Source organism: Lissotriton vulgaris, chromosome 4_1 (genome assembly GCF_964263255.1).
Source record: "Lissotriton vulgaris chromosome 4_1, aLisVul1.2, whole genome shotgun sequence".
In the NCBI taxonomy this organism is placed as follows: domain Eukaryota; kingdom Metazoa; phylum Chordata; class Amphibia; order Caudata; family Salamandridae; genus Lissotriton; species Lissotriton vulgaris.
This window is the reverse complement of record NC_141691.1, coordinates 1,980,799,824-1,980,823,419: the sequence shown is the minus strand read 5'-3', so window position 1 is coordinate 1,980,823,419 and position 23,596 is coordinate 1,980,799,824. Positions and strand designations below refer to the sequence as shown.

At 46.2% G+C, this 23,596-nt stretch overlaps 1 protein-coding gene across 1 annotated transcript in view; it reads right to left on the bottom strand.

Annotated features, from left to right (window-relative positions):
• The window catches only part of LOC147724774 (secreted Ly-6/uPAR-related protein 1-like), a 61,083-nt gene extending 37,874 nt beyond the window's left edge, over positions 1-23,209 (bottom strand). Inside the window, exon 1 of the mRNA XM_086966294.1 lies at positions 23,081-23,209. Within this exon, the coding sequence (XP_086822420.1) occupies positions 23,081-23,135 (55 nt within the window). The 5' untranslated portion in view covers positions 23,136-23,209. The remainder of the gene's footprint in view (positions 1-23,080) is intronic.
• Positions 23,210-23,596: the final 387 nt, after the last annotated feature.

The window sequence follows — 23,596 nt, the reverse complement described above, 5'->3', positions numbered from 1 at the left end:
GCGCTGAGTAACCATGAGTAAAGATCAGCCAAGCAAACACCTTTCAACACTGAGCAGCCATGAGTACAGAGCAGCCAAGCAAACACTTGTCAGCTTTGAGCAATCATGTGTACAGTGCAGCCAAGCAAACACCCGTCAGCGATGAACAATTATAAGTACAGAGCAACCAAGCAAACACCTGTCAGTGTCGAGCAACCATGAGTACAGAGCAGCCAAACAAACACCTGTCAGCACTGAGCAGCGATGAGTACAGGGCAGTCACGCAAACACCTGTCTGCGTTTAGCAACTATGAGTGCAGAGCAGCCAAGCAAACCATTGTCAGCATTGAGCAACCATGAGTACAGAGCAGCCAAGCAAAGAATTATCAGTGTTGAGCAACCATGAGTTCGTAGCAGCCAAACACTCTTCAACGTTGAGCAATCATGAGTACGGAGCAGCCAAACAAACACACTTCAACATTGAGCAATCATGAGAACGGAGCAGCCAAGCAGATACTCGTCAGCCATAAGCAACCATAAGTATGGAGCAGCCAAGCAAACATTTGTCAGCATTGCGCAACCATAAGTACAGAGCACCAAGCAAACACCCATCAGTGTTGAGCAACCATGAGTACAGCGCACCAAGCAAACACCCGTCAGTGTTGAGCAACCATGAGTACAGAGCACCAAGCAAACACCCGTCAGTGTTGAGCAACCATGAGTACAGAGCACCAAGCAAACACCCGTCAGTGTTGAGCAACCATGAGTACAGCGCACCAAGCAAACACCCGTCAGTGTTGAGCAACCATGAGTACAGAGCACCAAGCAAACACCCGTCGGTGTTGAGCAACCATGAGTACAGAGCACCAAGCAAACAACCGTCACTGTTGAGCACCCATGAGTACAGAGCACCAAGCAAACACCCGTCAGTGTTGAGCAACCATGAGTACAGAGCACCAAGCAAACACCCGTCAGTGTTGAGCAACCATGAGTACAGAGCACCAAGCAAACACCCGTCAGTTTTGAGAAACCATGAGTACAGAGCACCAAGCAAACACCCCTCAGTGTTGAGCAACTATGAGTACAGAGTACCTACAGGAAATGTGGTGAACAAGGACGAGGGCTGCTAAGCAAAAATGAAAACAATGTTGAACAATTGGTTTGGCCAAAGGCAAAGATGGAGTCAAACTACCGGCCTCTGGTCCCTATTTTTATCTTTGTGGGTAAATAATGACTAGAATTATTCCACAAGTATTCATTCCCGGTAAAAGCAAAGTTCATGATTCAACATCCGCAAGTTATTGTGGAAGGTCAGTGCGAGTTAAGTTCCTACCCATGTAATGTGCGAGGCTGGAGTGAGTCTTTTTAGAAAGTGGTAACTTGGCCATATACAGACCAACACTTCATTAAAGCATGCGCAGAGCCATGGTGTGTACCATTTAATTAATGAGAATTGTAGTGCGGGCAAAAACAATGCAATAATCTCCCCATTGTAATAAAGTAAAAGCACTAGTCGGCGTCATGCACCTTTGGGAAGCAGTAGTAGACGTAATGCACCCAGGGGCAGAAGTAGAGGCGTAATTCACCTTCATCAATGGGTGAGACAGGCAAGGATAGGCCAGGCAAGACGTCTTTCCAGTAAATAAATATCCTGGTGCAGCCATCCATCTGACATAATCAATAAATACAACAACTTCCTATACACTGCTTGTGCATGTCAACCTCAGGCCTTTTGAAAATAGCTGAAAGAGTTCAACAAAGAATTGGCCCAGCTTTCCTCAGATCCCATAGGTGTCTTTTTATAGTGTACTAGCTTACCCGTCGCGCGTTGCTGCGATCTCAGAAGAAAGGAAATTTAAGGAAACTTGTTATGATAACATTTCATTTACATTGTGCCATTTTTATTGAAACATATTAATTTTAATATGGAAAACATTTTAAAGTGTTATTTTAATTCTGTTTATTTATTCAAGTGCTTGTGGATACACAGTATTTTTTGTTTTTCCGTCTGGTGCGTACATGAATAAATCAGAAGGTTTTCCGATGCGTGAGCTGGCCACCAACAGTTGTCCATGTGAGAAGCACGGATTCTCCAAATCTAGTCCACACACTTGCAGCGATTGTCCTTGTGCTTTGTTGATGGTCATTGCAAAAGCGAGTCGCACCAGAAACTGTAAACGTTCAGTGTTGGAAACATTATGAGGGCCCTGGGGGGCCGGGGGCCGATATTTAACACATTTATTTTTTTTGCCAGAAACCTCTGCGGGAGTGTACTCAACAACTTCCCAAAGTTTCATGCCGATCGGATGAAAGGTGTTATAATACATAAAGGACAAACAGACTTACTTTTGTTTTTATATGTATAGATTCAAAACTCCTTTTGGGGAGGTCGGCCATATTAGATGTATGGAAAGGTGGTGCAGATGGTCCCTGCTCTGTTGTGCGTAGATGCGCAATGAATGTTGTTGATGATTCAACTGCACTTTGGTCTGACATGTCCTCTCTGTGGAGATGGAGGGCAATGGCTCAGTCAAAGTTGCCAAGTCTTATCCAAGAAGAGCCCTTTCTGGGTCCGGCTTGCCCGCTAGCTGTTTTCGAAACGTATTGCTACCAATTCTTTATTATTATAATTAGGGCTCACATTTTTATGGCATTTATTTTTTTGCCATTTGCGTCTGTATTTATGCATATTTCATTAGTATTTATCCAAATTTATTTTGGGTTTTGTGGAAAATTAAGCTGAACCTAGTATATTTCCACATTTATTTAACTCATGAATATGCAGTCATGCTTGAATGCCTGCCAGTTTTCAGTACTGTGAACACCAGCAGAAGATAAATCAATGCACTTATATGAAAATATGCAAATTTCTGTATTAACCTTGTGCATATCTACTGCTGTTAAAGCCTCTATACAAAAAATTCCTTTCTTTTTTAACCCCCTTATCTATCAATCCACACAGCTATTGGCCTGGCAGTCATGGCAGACAGTATTTAGAATTACTTAAAAATCAACCCAACTTCTGTTTTTATGCACATTTAAAAATAAATACAGAAGAGAAAATGAATGTTTTATGTCTGTATTTATCTGTAAACAACAGTAAAAATGAAAAACAAGGAGCCTTATTTATAATACACATAGAGTGGCCTTTTGCTCTGTTCAGGTAAGTATGTCTCTGTCACATCACGCTAGTGACTGGTGTATTAATTCACCACATTTCGAGAGCTTCCATTGTAGTGTACGATGGACTATTTTACATCTCAAAAGTAGTCTGAATTATCCTCTATTAAACAGAAAGCAACCGGTTTTTTTTCAAATGCAACAGGCTGTTTTAAATATTTTAGTCAATTTGTAAAAGGCAGCAAGAACTTTGGTCATTCCCAGTGCTACTTAACTTTATCACAAGGACAGGGTGTGGAAATAATGCATGCAGTAGGGAATTTTGTCAAAGACATTAATCGAAAACATAGGAAGTGTTACTTTTTTACACTGAATGGCAATTTTCTTTATTTTAGGTGTAATATTAAGCATTACTATATCGTGTTTTATTGCACGTTTTGTTTATATTGAAAATATATTTATACAACTAGATATATGGTAGATATTTTATTTACAATGTTAGCATGTCATAATGGAGTATAATCTGAATAAAATATTTTGCAGTGCCTTGAAATATTAATCGTCAGCGGCAGAAGTACACTTCGTATTTCATGCCTTAGAGGTCTGTGGATGTTCGCTGGATTAACAATCCATCCATTACTGGTGTAAAAGTGAGGCGTTTAGAACAAAGTCCGATCATAAAAATAACAGTGACACACACGTAACAAAGGTCAGCCTCACTAGAAGTGCGTACACACCTAACATAAAATATGATGACGTTACCTATGCGACCAGGAGCATCCAGTAGCCCATTAGACTTCATCTGCTAACTGCTCCTCTTTAGGTCTCGCCTTCAGACACCTTTAGCTGTCTGTTGTTGAACGACCTATTGTGTACAATACATATGCTTGCATTGGGCTTGGAGTCAGCCCATTGCTTAGCACTGGTTGTTTTCCTTGACTGTCTTGTTTGCTTTCTTCTTATTTGATGGATTTCCTTCCTCTTCTGTTGCTTGACCCTGCCCGGGGGCATAGCTTCTTTGGCATGTTTTTGATCGGATAACTTGTATCCTTCCTCTTCTTCCACTCAGGGATCTACTTTCTTTTGTTATCATTTTAACATAAAAAATAATTTATTTTAAGGTGGGCCAGGTGGCAGCAATTCCTTGTCTCTAAATGCTCTTTTCACATTTTGTGCTCTTTACACATTTTTTGGTTTCACTGCTCCAAGATGAGCGTTTGTCATCTTGAAACTGTACATTGAAAGAAGAAAAAACATAGTTGTAAAAGAGTTATGGTGCAGTCAAGCACACGTGCGATGGCGCAAGCATCCAGATACATCCTCATGCTGGGGCCACCGCAGTTTCATTACACATATGTGTGCATGCGTGATGAAACACACACACATCACTGTGCTGGTGTTTTTTTGTTGGTTTTTGCTGATGCTGCTCATCGTTAGCAAAAAACATGACTAATTGGCTTTGCTGTTTCTTGTTTCCTTCTGCCTTTCTCTGTGTATTGCCTATTGATTTGAAGTAATCAAATGGAGACACACAGCAACACTACATAAAAAGAAAGCAATTGTTTAACTGCCATTTCGAAACATAGACTTGGAATGCCAAAAAGCATAATACATATCAAAAGGCTATGAGAGGCTAACCTCTTTAGGTGCATATTGTTATGAAATCTGGTAATTTGGAGGTATTATGAATGGTGCAATTGTAAGTAAAAACACCTGGGACTATAAACATCATAATGGCGTGTCAGTAAATAAAATATTGCGCCAAAAACAGAACAGCAAGAAAGTGCCGTGAAAACGGCTACAGCCTGCCTAACATGAGGTCATCGCCTTTAAGTACTTTTCTTTACCTTATTTTAAGAAATATAGATGTGAATTCAAAAAAATTATTCATGGTGTAACAATGAAAATAATCCACTGGTATGCCATCATTTCCAGTACAGCAAAGGTGTTGACTATCTCGGGGAAACCACCTGAATAGCTCGGCCCCTTGTCACTAGGCTCTTTTCTAAATTTAAACCTATTGCACTTTAAACACACCATTTTTCTTAACTAAAAGTAGCTAGTACTGATCATAACATTAAAAAAACTAATAAAGAAATTCTACCTCACGCTCCTGATCAGGCGCCCTGTGAATAGCGGTGGGACGCCCTCAGTCGCTCCAACTACAAGAGCCTAAAAGCAGGGGTCCCTCCTCGGTTTTCAGGATGAGAAGAGGGTCGCTGGCTGGTGATGTCATCGTTGGGCGCCCAGGGGCATATAAGGCATCGCAAGAGGGAAGAACCGCTCTTTTTTTCTCCACTGTACTGACGGAGCCACCCGGCCCGTTCACACACGCACGCACGCACACAGCCTTAGGGCGGGTCACGCCCCAGGTATAAATAAACGGGCGCCAGACCGCCTCGGGGTCTTCGGCCCTAACTGCTAGCTAGTGTCTGCATTCCGTTTATTGTGCTCTTTGTTTAGTAAGGCCCCACTTTGCGGCCTAGGTGGTCCCTACCCCTGCCAACAGCACACTGGCGACGAGGCGGGTACTCTGCCCACGCCTCGCCCCGTGGACACGCCTGCGGTGTCCCGCGGTGTTTTGGGCACCGCGCTTGCGCTGCCTGTGCTCGAGCCTGCGGCTGTGGCCCACGTTGTCTCCCACGTGGGTGGCACTGCTGCCTGGGCCTGGTCGGCCCTGTTCGACCGCGGAAGTGAGCATCGCGCCTGCCTTGGCGCTCAGGTGAGCCCCCGCCCCAACCCCCATCCTCAGGGCCTCACCTCGCTGTCTGCTGCCACCCGCCGTGTGTCCTGGGAGGGGGCCCCCACCTCACGCCCCCGTCCCCTACGGGTCCGCGCAGCTGTGCGTGGTCTGTGGCCGCTGTACCACGCGGGTGCTCGACGAGCGTCAGCCGGGGGGAAGCATTGGCCCCCGACGCGTGCCCCGCCTCCGCGCTCAACGTTCTCGGATGTGCACAGCCTGCCCCAGCGTTGTCTCACGCATCTCGCGGGCACGTGTTTCCCGCCCTGCTGATCCTCACGCATCTCGCGGAGGCCCGTTTTCCACTGCAGGGAGTGATTGGGGCTACTCCTGTGACCAGACACTGCGCTCTCAAGGCTCCACAGCCACCTGTGACCGGCTACTCCGCGAGGGTGCACGCCTGACACCCCCCCTTGGCGGCTGCGGAAGCACACGCTCGAATACACTGCCTCAGACAGACGCACGTCGCCTCGCAGAGCTTCACGCCCGCGCGTGGCCCACGTGCCACCATACATAGAAAATGAACGTGCAAGGGGACGGCAACGCGGTTCCTCCGGCCCCGGCCCCTCAAGCTCCGGCCCAGCAACAAGCAGCCCCTCCGGCCCAGCAACAAGCGGCCCCTCCTAATGCGCAGGCGCCGGCCCCCGCCGCCAACGCCACGCGCGCCCTGCCAGGACATGCCATGGCCGCACCGCTCCCACCTTTCAGCGAGCTGGCGGATCCGCCCACAGCGGCTGCGCGGTGGCGCCTGTGGTTGGGGCGGCTGGAACACTACTTCGTAGGTGTGCGGGAGACTGACGCAAAAGTGAAGCGCTCCCTACTCATGTGCTACTGAGGTGACGAGCTGTACAAGCTGTTCGAGACCCTGCCAGACCGGGGTGATGAAGATGACTACACGGCTGCGGTCACGGCGCTCAATCGCGACTTCAACCCACGCGCCAACCCGGATTACGAATGGTTCAAGCTGCGCCAGGCCCGTCAAGCGGAAGGCGAGTCGATCAATGTATACTATGCGAGGCTTCGCAAGCTGGCTACCTCCTGCGAACTGCCGGACCGGACTCTGGAGATCAGGGCACAACTCATACAAGGCTGCAGATCAGTCCAACTGCGACGCCTCATCCTACGACAGCCCCGGATAAGTCTCGACGAGATCCTCGTCCTAGCAAGGTTGTATGAACTCTCCAATGCCCGGGCTGAGGCGATGCAAGCTGCGCTCGACCGGCCTGCTGCTCCAGCAAAACACGTGTCGGTGAAGGAGGAACACGTTGACGCTCTCCGCAGAAGGCCTTTCCAGAACACGCAGAAGACCCAACAGCTCACGTCGCCGCGTTCTGCCTGTGGGAACTGCGGAATGGATCACCCATCGCAAGGTCGGTGCTTTGCGAGATGGAAGACATGTTCAAACTGCGGTAAACTGAACCACTTCACGAAGGTGTGTCGCAGTAATGGCAATCGACGGACTGGCCAAAGGGGGAGAAGTGTCGCCCAGGGGGTGCGCCAACTGTCGCTGGAGGATCCTGGCCCCGATGGTGACGCTGCCCAGTCAGCCTGCAGAATGGACGATGAGGATGACGAGGTGTTCTTCGTCTTGTTTGTGGGACGGGAAGGTTCGAGGAGGAGGCCGCCGCCCATGTGCGAGGTTCAGATTGATGGATCCCCGGTAAAGGCACTAATCGATACCGGCGCATCGGTAAATGTGATGGACAATGTACAGTATGAGCAACTATCCCCTCGACCGCCACTGTCACCCTCAAAGGCAAGAATATACACGTATGACAGCGATGATCCACTACCCCTGCGAGGTGTAATTGACGTAACAGTTGCTTGCAATGGCCAGGAAGTAAACACCAAGTTCCATGTGACCGGTGGCAAGCGCGGCACGCTCCTCAGCTGCCACGCGGCGGAGGACCTGCAACTGGTGTTCTTCGCTAACCAGATACATGAACGACACGCGGATGCCATGTTAGATGAGTTCCCAGTGCTCTTTCAAGGGTTAGGCCGCCTGAAGGGGAAGATGTTCAAGTTACACATCGACCACACGGTGAATCCAACGGCACCAGCGGCCGCAGGTAGAAGCCGAGCTGAAGAAACTAGAGGAACTCGGGGTGATAGAGAAAGTATCAGGGCCCACTCCCTGGGTGTCGCCCCTTGTGGTGGCCCCCAAGCCAAAGCAACCAGGTGCTATAAGACTATGTGTGGACATGCGCCTCCCCAACAAGGCCATCAAGAGAGAGAGGCACCTCACGCCAACGATGGACGATATAGTGGCAGATTTAAACGGAGCCCGCTGGTTCTCTAAATTGGACCTCAATGCTGGATATCACCAGCTCGAGCTACACCCGGACAGCAGGAACATCACAACCTTCTCGACCCACGTAGGCCTCCGCAGGTATAAGCGCCTGAGCTTCGGTGTCTCCTCGGCCGCCGAAGTATTTCAAAATGCAATCAGGGAGACACTATCGGGACTTCCAGGCGTCATCAACCTGAGTGATGACATCCTCGTCTTCTCCAAGACACTTGAGGAGCACCACGGACACCTTCGGGCCACGCTCAAGAGGCTTACGGAGCACGGCCTCACCCTACACAGGGAGAAGTGTTCCTTCTACAATGAATCGGTGGAATTCTTCGGTTACATATTCTCCCGAGACGGCCTGAAAGTAGACCCGAAGAAGGCGGACGCCATCCGGGCACACCGAAACCGACGTCTGCGACCGAAGTCCGCAGCTTTCTAGGGATGGCCACCTACTGCGGTCGCTTCATCCCCAATTTGGCGTCCCTGTCGGAACCCCTACGCACACTCATCAAGTCAGGGCAGTCGTGGTCGTCGTCGACAAAGGAGGACGAAGCGTTCCGAACAGTAAAAGACGCCCTGATAGACGACTAGGTCATGGCATACTTCAGACCGCACAGACAAACAGAGGTTGTCGTGGACGCCAGCCCGGTGGGGCTAGGTGCAGTCCTGCTGCAAAAAACGGAAAGTCAAGAATGGGTTCCCACCGCATATGCGAGCCGAGCACTGACACCGACCGAGATGAGGTACGCACAAATAGAAAGAGAGGCACTCGCAATCAAGTGGGCATGCCAGCATTTTCACTTGTATCTGTTCGGCCACGAGTTCAAAGTCATCACGGACCACAAACCGCTCGTGCCACTGTTCGGGGGCTCTGCCAGGCTGGCACCACCCAGGATCGAAAGATGGGCCATCCAGCTTCAACCATATCGGTTCGAAGTCATCTTCCGCCCTGGAGCGGATAACCTGGCGGATTTCTTGTCAAGACACCCAGGGCAACCCTCTCCCGCATCAGAGCTAGAAGACGGAGAAGACGTGGAAGAATTCGTCAGGGCACTGACCCAGGGTGCCTGTCCCAAAGTGCTCACGCTGGAGGAGATAGGTGCCGCCACAGAACGAGATGAATGTCTCAGCAGAGTAAAGGCCACACTTGAAAGCCACTGCTGGAAGCGGTTTCTGGAGGGCTGCGGAGCGCTCATGCAGGAAGAACAGACATTCCGGCAACAGATATGGCGAGCTCAGAGTGAACTAAGCATGGGGCCCCATGGCGTGGTGTTGAGAGGCACCACCATTGTCATACCAGCGAGCCTGCAGAAAGAAGTTGTTCGCCTCGCTCACCAAGGACATCAAGGAGTAGCAAAGACAAAAGCCCGCCTGCGGAGTCGGGTATGGTTTCCTGGACTGGACAATGCAGTGGAAACAGAAGTCCAAAACTGTCATTCGTGTGCCATCACCAGCCAAGAACCAGCACCGCACCCCGTCATCACAGAGGACTTGTGTGACACCCCGTGGTCAAAGATCAGTATGGATTTCGGATCATTCCCTGTTGGGCGACAGGCCCTGATGCTCATCGACTCATGCTCCAAGTTCCCAGTAGTCGAGGTGATTCCATCCACTGCGTTCGTCCACGTGAAGCCCGCACTCGACCGTATCTTTGCCATGCTAGGCTTCCCTGATGAGGTTAAATCAGACAATGGACCGCCTTTTCAAGGCAGCGATTTCAGGACATACCTCAGCAGGAGAGGAATAAACCACAGGAAGATTACGCCGCAATGGCCGCAGGCAAACGGCGAAGTCGAGAGGTTCATGAGAACAATGAACAGAGCCCTCAAGATTGGTGTGGAGCAGAGAGAAGCCCCGGAAGAGTGCCTGGCCCAGTTCCTAAGCGCATATCGGCAAACCCCACACTGCACCACCAAGTGTGCGTCGGCGCACGTCATGTTTCGCAGGACCCCGCGAGACTGTATACCAACGAGCCCTGCATGGAAGACCCCCGAATTAGACCACGAGGCAACCCAGAACCGCAGGAGAAGCACCAATGAAAGGGCCAGCCGAGCACGACGTGCCCAGGTCAGACCACTGGTGGTCGGTGACCGCGTGGTACTGAAGACCCGTCAACATAACTGGAAATATCAAACCACCTTTGAACCCGAGATATGGGAGGTCGTGAACATCCACGGCATGATGGTATCGGCCATACACGGCAGGAACGTGTCATGGTTCAAACAATTCTCTGGAGAAGATATCGAGAGAGGAGGAGAGTCCGAGGACGGAGAGGGAGGCGACGAAGACCTATCGCCCCCTGGGACGCCGACGGAGCCGTCCGTTTGGGAAACACCGGAGCCCAGACCGACCTTGGACCATGGCAGCAGTCCGGAAAGTTCAGTAAGTAACCCAGTGGACCCGGAAAATGAGGAGTCCGTTGCAGAGCCACGGAGCCGGAGATACAATCTCCGACCCAACCCAACCCCCAGTCAGAGACTCAAGGACTATGCATGGGGTCTCCGCGTCTCTGGGACTGTAAAGTAACTGGGACTAAAGAACTGTGAGTTTGGAGGGATGTACTGACGGAGCCACCCGGCCCGTCCACACACGCACGCACGCACGCACACAGCCTGAGGGCGGGTCACGCCCCAGGTATAAATAAACGGGCGCGATACCGCCTCGGGGTCTTCGGCCCTAACTGCTAGCTAGTGTCTGCATTCCGTTTATTGTGCTCTTTGTTTAGTAAGGCCCAGCCTGAAGACTGCATCAAATACCCCTGGAGGGGGAGGAACTGGTGGAATGTATTACAGCAGAAAAAGGGGGGCTACCCAAACTTTGGACTGATATACTGAATTTACCCCTTTGAGGGGTGCTTTTGTGCGGGCACTGGGCAGGCATGAAGGGGGACTGACCCGCTGAAGGTCCTGGACCTTTCCGCCCTACCCCGGGATGCCCAGAGTGAAACTTTTGGGGGTTTGGCCTGGTGACAGGTACCCCGGCAGGGACGAAGTGCTATGTGGTGCCCTGGTATGTGGAACTGACGGTTTTGCCATCCTTCTGAGTGATGGAGGGGAAGTTGCTGCAAAGTTATGCCCCGGAAGCCCTAGATTGAGGGCTTGGGCGATGGATATGGAAAAGTGGCCTGCTGGCACTTTTGAATTCCGAAGTGTTGCCGATTGTTTTTATTGCTTTTACAATTCTTGAGATGTTTTGCTGATCTTTGTCTTCTCAAAACAAAAATGCCTTGGACTGATTTTACAAGTGCATTCTGAATTGTTGTGCTGTAATGGGTGGAAACAACTGTTTTAATGCCTGTACAATCGGTGAGTTGTTTTACTAAAGCTTATGTCCTGTATCCATAACAATGTATGGCCTATCTCACTGTATTCTCATAACAATGATGTATGCTTAACTATGGTTATCATTCCTCACTGATGCAATGTGACTATGTGAACAAAATGCTTCGCCCTTTTTAAACCACATTAATTGCAATTGGCTATCTCATTGGGAGTAGTTTGGGGAGCGGCGAGTTGCACCTTGTGAGCGCACTGTTGTCTTTGAGACAGAAGCTCAGACTGGGCAACCCGCTCTGAAAGCTGCACAGCAGCCAGGCCATCCATAGAGGTGTATATCAGAGCCAATGCTCTATTATTTTAAATATTTCTCTTCAATAGATTACTTTAAAGCTTTTTAATTCATTCAGTTCAGTGATTGAAAACTAAGACACTACACAAAACGTTCAGTTCATGGTACAAAGTTAGTAGATTATTATACAGAACCAAACCGATACTGAATAAAACAGACAAAGTCGTGGCTAATAATGTATTTTCAGGAGAAAATGAAAACTAATGTAGTAGCTATGCAGACAAAGATAGTTTAAGAACAAAGGTCAATTCAACTGTTCAGTTCCTGCCATTTATAGGTCGTTGTTTTCACAGTGCAGCTGTCAAACAGATCTATTGTAATTTTTGTATTATTCTTTATTTCCAATGTGGCATAAAAAGGCTTTCCCATTTTCTCTTCAAATATTAATATATAGTGTATATAGAGAATGAAATTCATACAGTTAAATAATACATAGACATGGAAAATACATAGAAAAATCATTGCAAATAGTGCAATGCTGGAATTCATCCTATGTAAAACTATATTAGCAAATATCCTAACCCACGACTAAAAACAATTACTTCCAATCCTTCTATTTAGCTTGACTACTGAACCCACCCTCTTTGCATATGTAGTTTCCCGCCTGAACACTCTTTTCATTTTAATGAACTATTGGGAAGTTGTGGGTATATTTACTGATTTCCAATGGGCAAGAATTAACGACCTAGCAACCGAAGTGGCAATAAAGATACATTGTTGTTGGCCGAGAGTAAGTTCTTCTTGAGCCTCTACTCTCCCTAAGAGGGCAGCAGGGGCATCGGGAGGAAGATTGACTGCCAGACTTCTTACAATATCCGAAAAACACATTTTCCAGAAATTCATTAACTACTTGCATGCTTGTGACGGAACCGTTCTGTCACAAGCCTCGGGTGAGCTGTGCTTGTGACGGAACGGTTCCGTCACGGCCTGCTCGCCGCGCCTGCGCGGCGCGAATTCCGCGCCTGCGCTGACGAAATGACGGGTTAGTGACGGAACCATTCCGTCACAAGCACAGCTCACCCGCGAGCCGTGATGGAGCGGTTCCGTCACAAGCACGGAACCGCCGCGCGGCCGCCCCGCCCGCCCCGCCCCCTTAACGCTGCGGCGGAATAGCCGCCGCAGCGAAGGGGTTAAGTGAGCGCACGTAAATACCACGTGCCCAGTCCCCTATTGCATGTTGACATCTAAAGCATCGAGGGTCGACTCACGCATACATTTTATGGAGTCTGGCGGAGTGTAATACATCATCCAAACAGATCTATTGTTGATAATACATGGAGTGGGCTCTAAGTCTGTCCTTTTCAACCATTGAATTTCTTTGCCCAGCCTATTTTAGTTATTTGTTTTGCACATTTTCAATCATGCCTTGGCCCAGCCCACTGTACTATTTATTTCTTACCTAATTCAGTAGGCTATTTCAGTGTTCCCTGGAGTGTCTGCATTCAACAGCACAAGGGTTACTCTCTGTAGCCCCCTAGAGCTTCATTTATGAAGAAAGAGTGCTGGTGCCTAAAACTCTGCTTAGAAACTCTCAGTGCGTTGAGTGCCAAGGATGATAGTCTTAAAACCACTTTGGGCCTCTGTAATCAACTACCAGACATTGCCTGCCCCTTTATCTCACGCTTGTAGGTTCCTGCTTTCCAGTGGCGGCTGCCAGCAGGGAAAAGTGGTGAGCACCACAGGGGACAATAACATGCATCAACACAGGACAGAACAGAGATCCTGCGGAGAATATAACAAGACGGAACAAAGACACCACAAAACGTGTCACAGAACAGAGCTACTGCAGTGTCTGTAACAGGGCATATCAGAAAAAGTGCTAAGTGTTGTCACAGGTCAGAACAAAGCCACTATAGAGTGCAGTTGCAGGGCAGAACAGAGTAACTGTAGAGCCTGTCACATGGCAGAATAGAGGCACTATAGACAGGGCCGGACTGGCTACCGGGCAGTTGTGTGTGCTGCCAAGCGGGGGGGTAATTTCTCAGTGGTGGGGGCTTATTTTGTTGATGGGACAGGCATTCACTGGTTGAAGAGAGCTAAAGTGAAGCAGGAAAGATAGGAGTGTGGAGGGAATGCAGAGTTGTGCAACAGGGCAAAACCGAGCTAGATACCACACCGCAGAGCCCGTCATAGGGAAATACAGCGACACTACTGAGTTCTGCCACTTTTAGGAACAGTTAGTGCACTTGAACCCAGGGGGCCTTTATGATTGCAGTGGGAAACTTTTACCTGAAAAGGGGTTTCTGGACCAGCTAATCTTGCTAACTTAGCAAAAAGTATGTTTTAGATCCTTAGTGCTTCTAGGAAAGGAATGGCACTGTAAAAGTACCATGGGGCATATTATCAAGGGGGACAATAGGAAATTATCGCCACTTTAGCAGCCGTTTTCGGCCGCTAAGCATCGATAATTCTATCACCCTATTAGCAAGCTGTAGCTAAAAGCAGTTGGCGACAGCTTGTAGGCGATAGCAAGCGGTTTGGGGCCCGCTTTGCATGTCAGCGATATCTATCGCTAATGACATGCAAAGTGGGCGTACCCAACCTGTTAGCGACTGAAAGCAGACACTAATATCGCTATCGCCTATTACCAACACAGGCGTAGCGATGGAAATATTCCCCCTGAGCACAAATATCTCAAAAAACTAACGCCTGCTAAGACCAGTTATTAGCCATTATATCCAATGGGAGCTGGATAGAATGACTAATGCCCTGTTAGCGATAATGCGTGAATATCGCTGTATTCTAAGCGATATTCACGGATTTCCCCACTATCGCCGGAAATTGTATCGCTTTTGAGATAAACGTTGGTAATATCACGTTATCTCAGCGATAAAATCCGGTGATGCGCGGCGATAAAGAAATTGGCGCTAACCCTACTTAGCGATAAATATCGCTATTTGTTGATAATATGCCGCCGTGTTCTGTGTAGTAGGTACGCGGATGTTCCTGTGACCTATAGGTTATAGCGATTCAGAAAAGGGGGGGTGATGAACAGAGTGTCTGAATTAAGCAGACCACTCTTACCCAGTCCAGAGATCAGGGCTTGATCCATCACCGTTATTTTGCTCACTGCACCATCCCAGCTCAGAACCTGGCTATACGCAAATTAGTCTGTCCCTGTCCCAGTGCATCATGGGAACAGGGCAGACCAAACTACCAAGCCAATTCTTCACCGGAAAGGTGACAAGCTTCCGGGGACCGGTTTCTGGCATTTCAGCTGACATTGGCCCGGCTTGCTTGAATCCTGATGGAGCAGTGAGAAAGGGACTCATGTCTGAGTATACCCTGCCACACTTATAGTGGCCGAAAACGATTCAGAAAAGAGGGTGGTGATGAACAGAGTGTCTGAATTAAGCAGACCACTCTTCCCCAGTCCAAGACGGTGATGGATCAAGCCCTGATCTTTGGACTGGGTAAGAGTGGTCTGCTTAATTCAGACACTCTATTCATCACCACCCCCTTTTCTGAATCACTATAGGTTATAGCAGCATTTATCTCCATGGGGCTCATTGTACCACATAACATGCAATAGGAGCACAGTTTCGCTGCATCTATGCCTTGCCTGCATTTGAAAGGGAGTTATGTGCTCATTGTCATATGTTGAGACCGATGATCGCTATAGTGACATATGGTGATCTAAGTGACATGATCTTAACCTAACAGCTGCATTGCATGTCCCTGATGGTCTAAGGTATGACTTTTCAATTCTTGCACTGACAGCATAACAAGTACTATCACAGGTTGGCATAATGTGCACATTTCCTATGATTTAAGAGTTTGGTCATAACCTGTAGCATTGCCAGCACTAATATATTGATGTATGTCGTTTTTCCTTGCCTTGTTTAGGATAACGAGTACTATATAATGCAACTGCAAGACCTGGCTTCGCAGTTCGAGCTGGACTGTTCCCATGAGGCACAGGGTCAAGACTGATTTGCATATAGCTGGGTCTGAACTGAGGTGGTGAAGTGAGCTAAGAATGAAGATGGATTCAACCCCGATCTGTGACTGGGGGTGAGTGTCTGAAAAGTTTCAGCGCTCCGTCCATCATCTCCTTGTGTTTGCTTTGTTCGGCCTAAGTTGGCAGGGTATGCCCAGACAAAGGTCCCTTGCTCCCTTTGCCACTGGATTCAAGCTAGCGTGGCTGATGAAGGGTGTTACTTCGAAACCGGTCCCAGGATGCTTGTTTCCGGTTCAGGGAAGACCTTGCTGCATTGCATGTCCCCGATGGTCTAAGGTATGACGTTTACTTTTTTCGTGTTTGTTTGAATTTGTGTATATATATGAATGTCAAGTTTTTGTAATTATTTTGTGTTCTCTGTATATATTTTCGAGTGGTATGATTGATGATGGTTTGGATGGGTGTGATTGGTGTTTGTATTGAAGTTGTGAGAGGGTTTTCTTTACATATGCTTTGAAATGTAAATATAGTATATATATATCGATGTCTTTATTGCTTTTGGATTTATGAATGAACACTTCAGAAAATAATAATAAATAGACATATGTTTTTCAAATAAATTCTCTCTGTGTGGGACAATGATGATGTTTTGAACCAAAGATTAGAGTGTTTGCCTTTTTATATATTTAGTTCAAGGGGAGGTTTCCTTGTTCTTGATTACAGCATAACAAGTACTATCACAGTTTGGCACAATATGCACGTTACTTATAATTTAAGAGTTTGGTCATTACCTGCAGCATTACCAGCATTACTAATATATTGATGTATGTGATTTTTCCTTGCCTTCCTTAGGATAACGAGTACTATATAATGCGACTGCATAGTATGCACTTTAATGTTGTATCATGATGGTTGCAACATAGAAGTCTTTATCTTTTTACACTCATTGTGATGTTTAACAATTGCCTTGTGAGCAAAGTACTTATTGCTTCATGTCATGTTGGTCTCTGTTAATATACAGTACAGAAACATATTTTTATATAATCACATGTAGAGTCTGTTTTCTGGTGTATTTATTGTGTTACTTGTATGAGGGTGTTGCGCAAACGCTTTATTCATTACCTCTAAGGACAACCTTGACTGCTCTGTGTCAAGGTATCAGAGGGTGAGCACAGGTTATCTTTGGTGTGTAACTAACTAGCACTGACTAGAGTGGTGCCTTCTGCCTGGCTTAGGTGCATTCCCCAGCGAACCACAACCCCCATTGCTAGCACTCTCTCAGTTGGCATTGTGATTCTAGCCTCCTGTCATTTTCCTTCTTTCTCTCTCTACCTTCCATTTCTCCTCCCTCCCTCCCTCACCTTTCATCCTCCCGCTTCAGTGTCTCTCCAACCCTCACTTTTTCTGTTCTTTTTTTTTCTCTTTCTCACCATTAGGCCTTAATACTACCTCCTTAGTGCCTTCTCCATTGCTTCCTTCTCGTTCCTACCCCTTTCTATGTTTCTGTCACCCTTTCCAGCTTTTAGTTTTCTCCTTTCTCTTAATCTCTTCTATCTCATCTCTCCCTTACTCTCTACTCTTACTGCCTTTCCCAATCTATCTTTTTTCCTTTTCCATTTGCGCTTGCTCTTTTCTCCTCAACTGCTGTTTTCTTGCTTTGCCTCCATCTGTCTCCCTCTCTCTGTCTTTCTTTCTCTGGATCGCTTTCTCTGTTTCTTGTGGGTAGGAGGACCAGATACTTGGAAGCAGAGCTCCAGACTCTACCCCTCTGACAGTGATGTAACGCAAAATGATAGGGCACCCATGTAGAATGTAATGGGGGTGGGGGGCTGAATCTCTAATATCTCACATTCACAGATATTCATTGACCTTGGGCTGGATAGAGCCCCTTGAAGGGTTCGGGGGCTTGACTTAAGATGACCATAGAGGCAGTGGATCGGGCTTTCACACCAGTGCTGGGAGTGAGCCCCATGCGTGGCAGATGTGGGCCATGACAGTGATAAAAGTACTGCAGCCTCCTCAAGACAATTTTAGACACCAATAACAAAATTACAAATTGTCCCCGTAGGAATTAATTTACACAATATTCTTCAATCAATTTCCGTCACAATCGTGATCATGAATTTATAAAGCAGCAAGGAAATTAAAGTTTTAAGAACTATTATTTTATTTTGTTTTTATCAAAAAGTTTTTTATGGCAACAAGGAATACTACATAATATATACACTTTTGATTGTAGTATTGGACACCTTCTGTTTTTTAGCATAGGAAACACATTACCATGCAAAACAATAGTAATTATGACGAAATTCATTCATTGTAACAAACATTCAAACAATGAAACAAATAAAGTGGTGTCATGCGTCGACGTTTCGGTCCCTCGTTGGTTACACAGAATCCATCGGACCATCATCAGGACTGGTTGCACATATATATCAATCGACCTCCAGCCGGAGGTGATGAAGACTAAGATGAATTGAGTTGTTTGACCAATATAGCCCACTCTCAAAAGTGTCTAAGCTCAACGTTGTGAATGTGATAGTTGGTTCAACAGCGGCAAAATCACTGATAACGGAAAGTACGTGATTCAATCCGAATTCAATTTCAATTAGATGCACCAAGAACGACTTCTAAACGCAATGAAGGTAGGCATCTTACAAGTGCTTCGACAGCAGCGCCTGAGTCACTGGTCAGGAAAAGTAGCGTTCCTATCTTTCTTTCAGTAAGTTGAAAATGCGAGGTCGATTGATATATATGTGCAACCAGTCCTGATGATGGCATGGTAATGTGTTTCCTATGCTAAAAAACAGAAGGTGTCCAATACTACAATCAAAAGTGTATATATTATGTAGTATTCCTTGTTGCCATAAAAAACTTTTTGATAAAAACAAAATAAAATAATAGTTCTTAAAACTTTAATTTCCTTGCTGCTTTATAAATTCATGATCACGATTGTGACGGAAATTGATTGAAGAATATTGTGTAAATTAATTCCTACGGGGACAATTTGTAATTTTGTTATTGATTATACCCAGTCCTTGTGGGATTATTGGGTGGCTCTGTCCTATGATATAATTTTAGACACCAGCACATATTTTGTAGGCACTGAAAGGAAAATATGACCCTGGCTGGGGATACAGTTAGTGAAGCTCTCCTGAAGTTAGATTATGCAATGTTACTACTTTGAAGGGATTCACAATAACTGCAGTGTACAACTAAGTCTCTGAATATTGTTGACATATGTGTCATTTAACCCCTTCGCTGCGGCGGCAATTCCGCCGCGGCGCAGGGGGGGGGGCGAGCGGGCCTCGCATGCTCGTGACGGAGCCGCTCCGTCATGAGCCGCGGTTGCGCTGTGCTCATGACGGAGCGGTTCCGTCATGGCCCCGCCCGCTCAATAGAACGCACAGCGTAGGCGCGAAATCAGCGCCGCGACGGCAGGGCCATGACGGAACCGCTCCATCATGAGCACAGCTCAGCCGATGCTCATGACAGAGCGGCTCCGTCATGAGCATGGGAGGGGTTAAAAACTTTAAACTGGCAAATGTTTGGCCTGAGGAAAATTCCATGATTTGTGGTTAAGGTTAGGAGGCAAATGCTGCTTAGTTAATTTTCTGTTTTTCCCTCCTGTTGAAAATATTATCCCAGGTTCTGAATTTTCTTCCTCTGCGACCCCAGTAAATATTGGGGCTAGATTTATCAAAGGATTGCGTTGCCATTTGGCCATACATAGTGTTGCAAGGGCAACACAGTCCAAAAGGCAGCTTTACCAAGCCACACAACTTACTCTGCCTCGTGTGACTCCAGATTTACTGAGCCATGCGACTTGTGCTGTCTCACAATACTCCAGATTTACCAAGCCACACGACTTGTGTTGTCTCGCATTACTCCATATTTATCAACTCACACGACTTGTGCTGTCTTGCATTACTCCAAATTTACCAAGCAATGCGACTTGTGCTGTCTCGCATTACTCCATATTTACCAAGCCACACAACTTGCTCTACATTATGTGACTCCAGATTTACCAAGCGACGTGACTTGTGCTGTCTCGCATGACTCCAGATTTACCAAGCCATACGACTTGTGCTATCTCGCGTTACTCTATATTTACCAAGCCACACAACTTGTGCTGTCTCGCATTACTCATTATTTACCAACCCACTCGACTTGTGCTGTTGCGCATTACTCCAGATTTACCAAGCCACGCTACTTGCTCTGCCTCGTGTGACTCCAGATTTACCAAGTCACTCGACATGTGCTTTTCTTGTGTTACTCCAGATTTACCAAGCCACGTTACTTTCTCTGCCTCTTGTGACTCCAGATTTACCAAGTCACTCGCCATGTGCTGTCTTGTGGTACTCCAGATTTACCAAGCCACGTTACTTTCTCTGCCTCTTGTGACTCCAGATTTACCAAGCCATGCGACTTGTGCTGTCTCGCGTTATTCCAGATTTACCAAGTAACGGGGAGCCACGTTCTTACGTGGCTTGGTAAATCTGACTTAAGGATTGCACTGCCCTTACCACACCAAGTGTTACGCAAGGGCAACTCAATTCTTTGATAAATCTGAACCAAAGTGTTTTTAATTTGCCCTGTGCATACAAACGCAATTGCACTTCGAGAAGAACTTGTCATAAGAACCAGCGCTTCTATCAGCTGAGGTAAGGCATCCCTGAAGGTGTCACCACGCATTAATTTAGAATTGCAACAAAAGGTCAGAAAAATACTTTTTGAGTGTATAGTGTTTGAGTTATATTTTGCTTGGAGTGCTGAAAATCATTGCAGTATTGCCACTTGCATTCATGTGTAAAGAGTGTAACAAACTCAACGGATTCATATAATAGTTTCAGAGCCCTTAACATAATTTACCATGAGTGATGAAAGATTTTTTGTGAGATATTGGAAAATACAGCCTTGCTAAATGCATTCTTTAACCCTCTCCCATGCTCATGACGAGCTGAGCTCGTCATGAGCCACGGCGCTCCAGTGCTCATGACGAACTAAGCTTGTCATGGCCTGTGGAACGCTCAGGTGTGGGGAGAGTTCCCCTGCTGTGCTGAACGTTCCACGGGAGCCAATGCACCTGTGACAGGAGCGCCGTGCCTCATGACAAGCTGAGCTCGTCATGAGCATGCGGACGCTGTGCACGCCCCCCCAGCACAGCGGGGGAATAACCCCAGCAGCGAAGGGGTTAAATGTGCTTTTCTTCTGTGCACATTGGTGAAGCTTTTTGAGTTAACCCAATTGTATGCTTATAGATCCTTGCTACAACACTTCTAGGACCAGATTTTACACATTGCCACAATGGATTATGGCACATTCCCAGATTTGTGTGGTAACGCTGGGATTACATCAAAATGCTACGACTTCCTAGGGGAGGTGTAACAAGGAGAAATATATTTATTTCTCCTTGTTTGTTCTTCTTTCTAAGTGTGCTGCATTCGGCAACACACACAGAAAGAGGAAATAACACCGGGGGATTGTTTTTATGCAGAAAGGTATCCCTTCCAACACAAAAACAAACCTACCTGCAACGCAGGCATCCTTGCACCATGACGTAAGGGCGACTGCATTGGTGCTAGGCAGCCACATGTGCGCCATTACAAGAAGAGGACAGTAGTGTGCCATATATTTTCAAATAGAACACAAATCTGCCCACTCCCTTTCAAGCAGTGTAGTGCAGCAAGGTGGCTGCTACAATGCACTGTGTGAAATATTGCTAAATCTGCCTTGTACCTAGCTTGTGAAAGTAAGAGTAGAATATTCACATAATTAACTAGCACATCGCCACTGATGAGTTAATAGCAGGTTAGTGTGATGACTGCTGTGTGATCAATGCACACTTTGCTGCTAAAGGCTAATTCACGTGCCACAGCATTGCCTCCAGGCGTGTCGTCGGATCCCAGGGGTACCGTCATGCTTGTTGTTTCATGGCCAGAGAATCACCTGTCAAGCTGTCAGTATTGTGCTTAAATCCAATTATTTTAATCCCTTCCTACTTTTGAAGTCATGCCCATATAATACTCAAACACGCCCTTCCACATGTAACCCATGTAGATTGTTGCTTCACTTCTGCTTGTCACCCAGCCACTAACCACAACATAGAACTTGAGATTTTATTTAGAACTCTCAAATGAGTAAGACCTCATAAACTATTTTTACTATTATTTGTATTATCACTAGCAATAGTTGCAACATTAATAATAACAGCAATAATAATAATAGTAATACAAATAATAATAATAATAATAATAATAATAATAATAATAATAATATTAATAATAGCAACAATAATAACACTCCTAAATAATAATATTAATGATGATGATGATGATGATGATAATGAAAATAATAATGATGATAACAATGATACTGATAACAATAGCAGTGATACTCCCACTTTTACTAGTACTATGATGATGATAATAATAATAATAATAATATAGTCTTATAGTCCGCCGTAGAGGGCTATACCGGCTATTAAAGGCCCTCTCCAGCGTTAAAGGCCCCGAGCCGAAGGCGAGGGCCTTTAACAAGGGAGAGGGACTTTAATAGCGGTATAGCCCATCTACGAAGGGCTATAAGGCTATTAGAACATTCTGTCACTAGAGGACAGAATGTTCTAACAAAAAAAACAAAGCCTTATGGGAGCGTGAGGGGATTGGAATCCCCTCAGGTTCCCTGAAGCCTTTGTTCACAGCCAGAGCTGTGAACAAAGAAACATTGGAATGTTGGAGCTCCAGGCTTATACCAGCCATTATAATCCGGAGCACTCCATTGTTTTCAATGGAGCTCCCAGCATTCCAATGTTCTAATAATAATAATAATGATCCTAATAATAATGGTAAGAACAATAATAATAATGATGATAACAATAAGAACAAGAATGATACCAACAATAATCAAATTACATTACTAAATAGAAAATAAATATGATGATTATAAAAGAATGTATTGGCAAAAAAACATCAACATCCCTTATATGTTTAGCAACTGCAGCAAAAAACAAAACACATACTAAAACAAAATCCAACAGAAATTCAAAATAAAACCCTGTTATTAATTATTTAACTAATAATAACAACAATAGCAATAATCATCATCTTTGACATCAAATATGTAAAAACATCAAGAAGAGCATGAAGGCTAGCAACAAGAATAATATCAGAGCACCCTTTACAGCTGAAGTGTTTATAAAGCCATAAAAACAACGACCATAATCATGGAAATACTATAATACAAGTACTATAACTTTAATAATTAGAATAAGAGTTATGACAGCAAACATATTTAAACTACTGACTGTATAGGAATAAGTATCGTCCTTCTCAGAATGACCTGTCAAGCTGTCAGTATTGCACTTAAATTCAATTATTTTAATCCCTTCCTACTTTTAAAGTAGCCTTGGAGGTCCTACCTGGGTGCACGCACAGGGCTGCGGCCAGCAGCAGTAGCATCCTTCCTGTCTCCATGCTGGAGCGTGAGTCTGGACTGAGGCTGCTAAGAGGTGAGGTGGATAGCTCCCCTGCCTGCCCTAGTTTACAGCCTATAATTACCAGGACAAGAAGCACCGGAAAAGCAGCAGGGTGAGCCAGGGCATTAATCTGCACTTCTACACACCCTCTGGTTTTACACACTGGACGCTACACCCTAGTGTTGCACTTTCTCACTATACGAGGGCCAAGGATCGTCTGCCTCAGGTTGGGTGGAAGGGTGCAAACCGCTGCAGAGCCACTCTGTGCGGAAGGTGCAGTGGCACCCGGGCTCACTACACTAATAAGCACCTGTTTTGCTACCCAAGCGTTTTCTAGGAGTCCGCTTTCCTTGCCGGTATTAGGGCCTTTGATACGGCAGGCTAGTGTTGCATTGTTTTCAAATGATCAATACAGTTAAAACTATTTAAATAAAAAAACATTCAGTCAGAGAGAGAGGC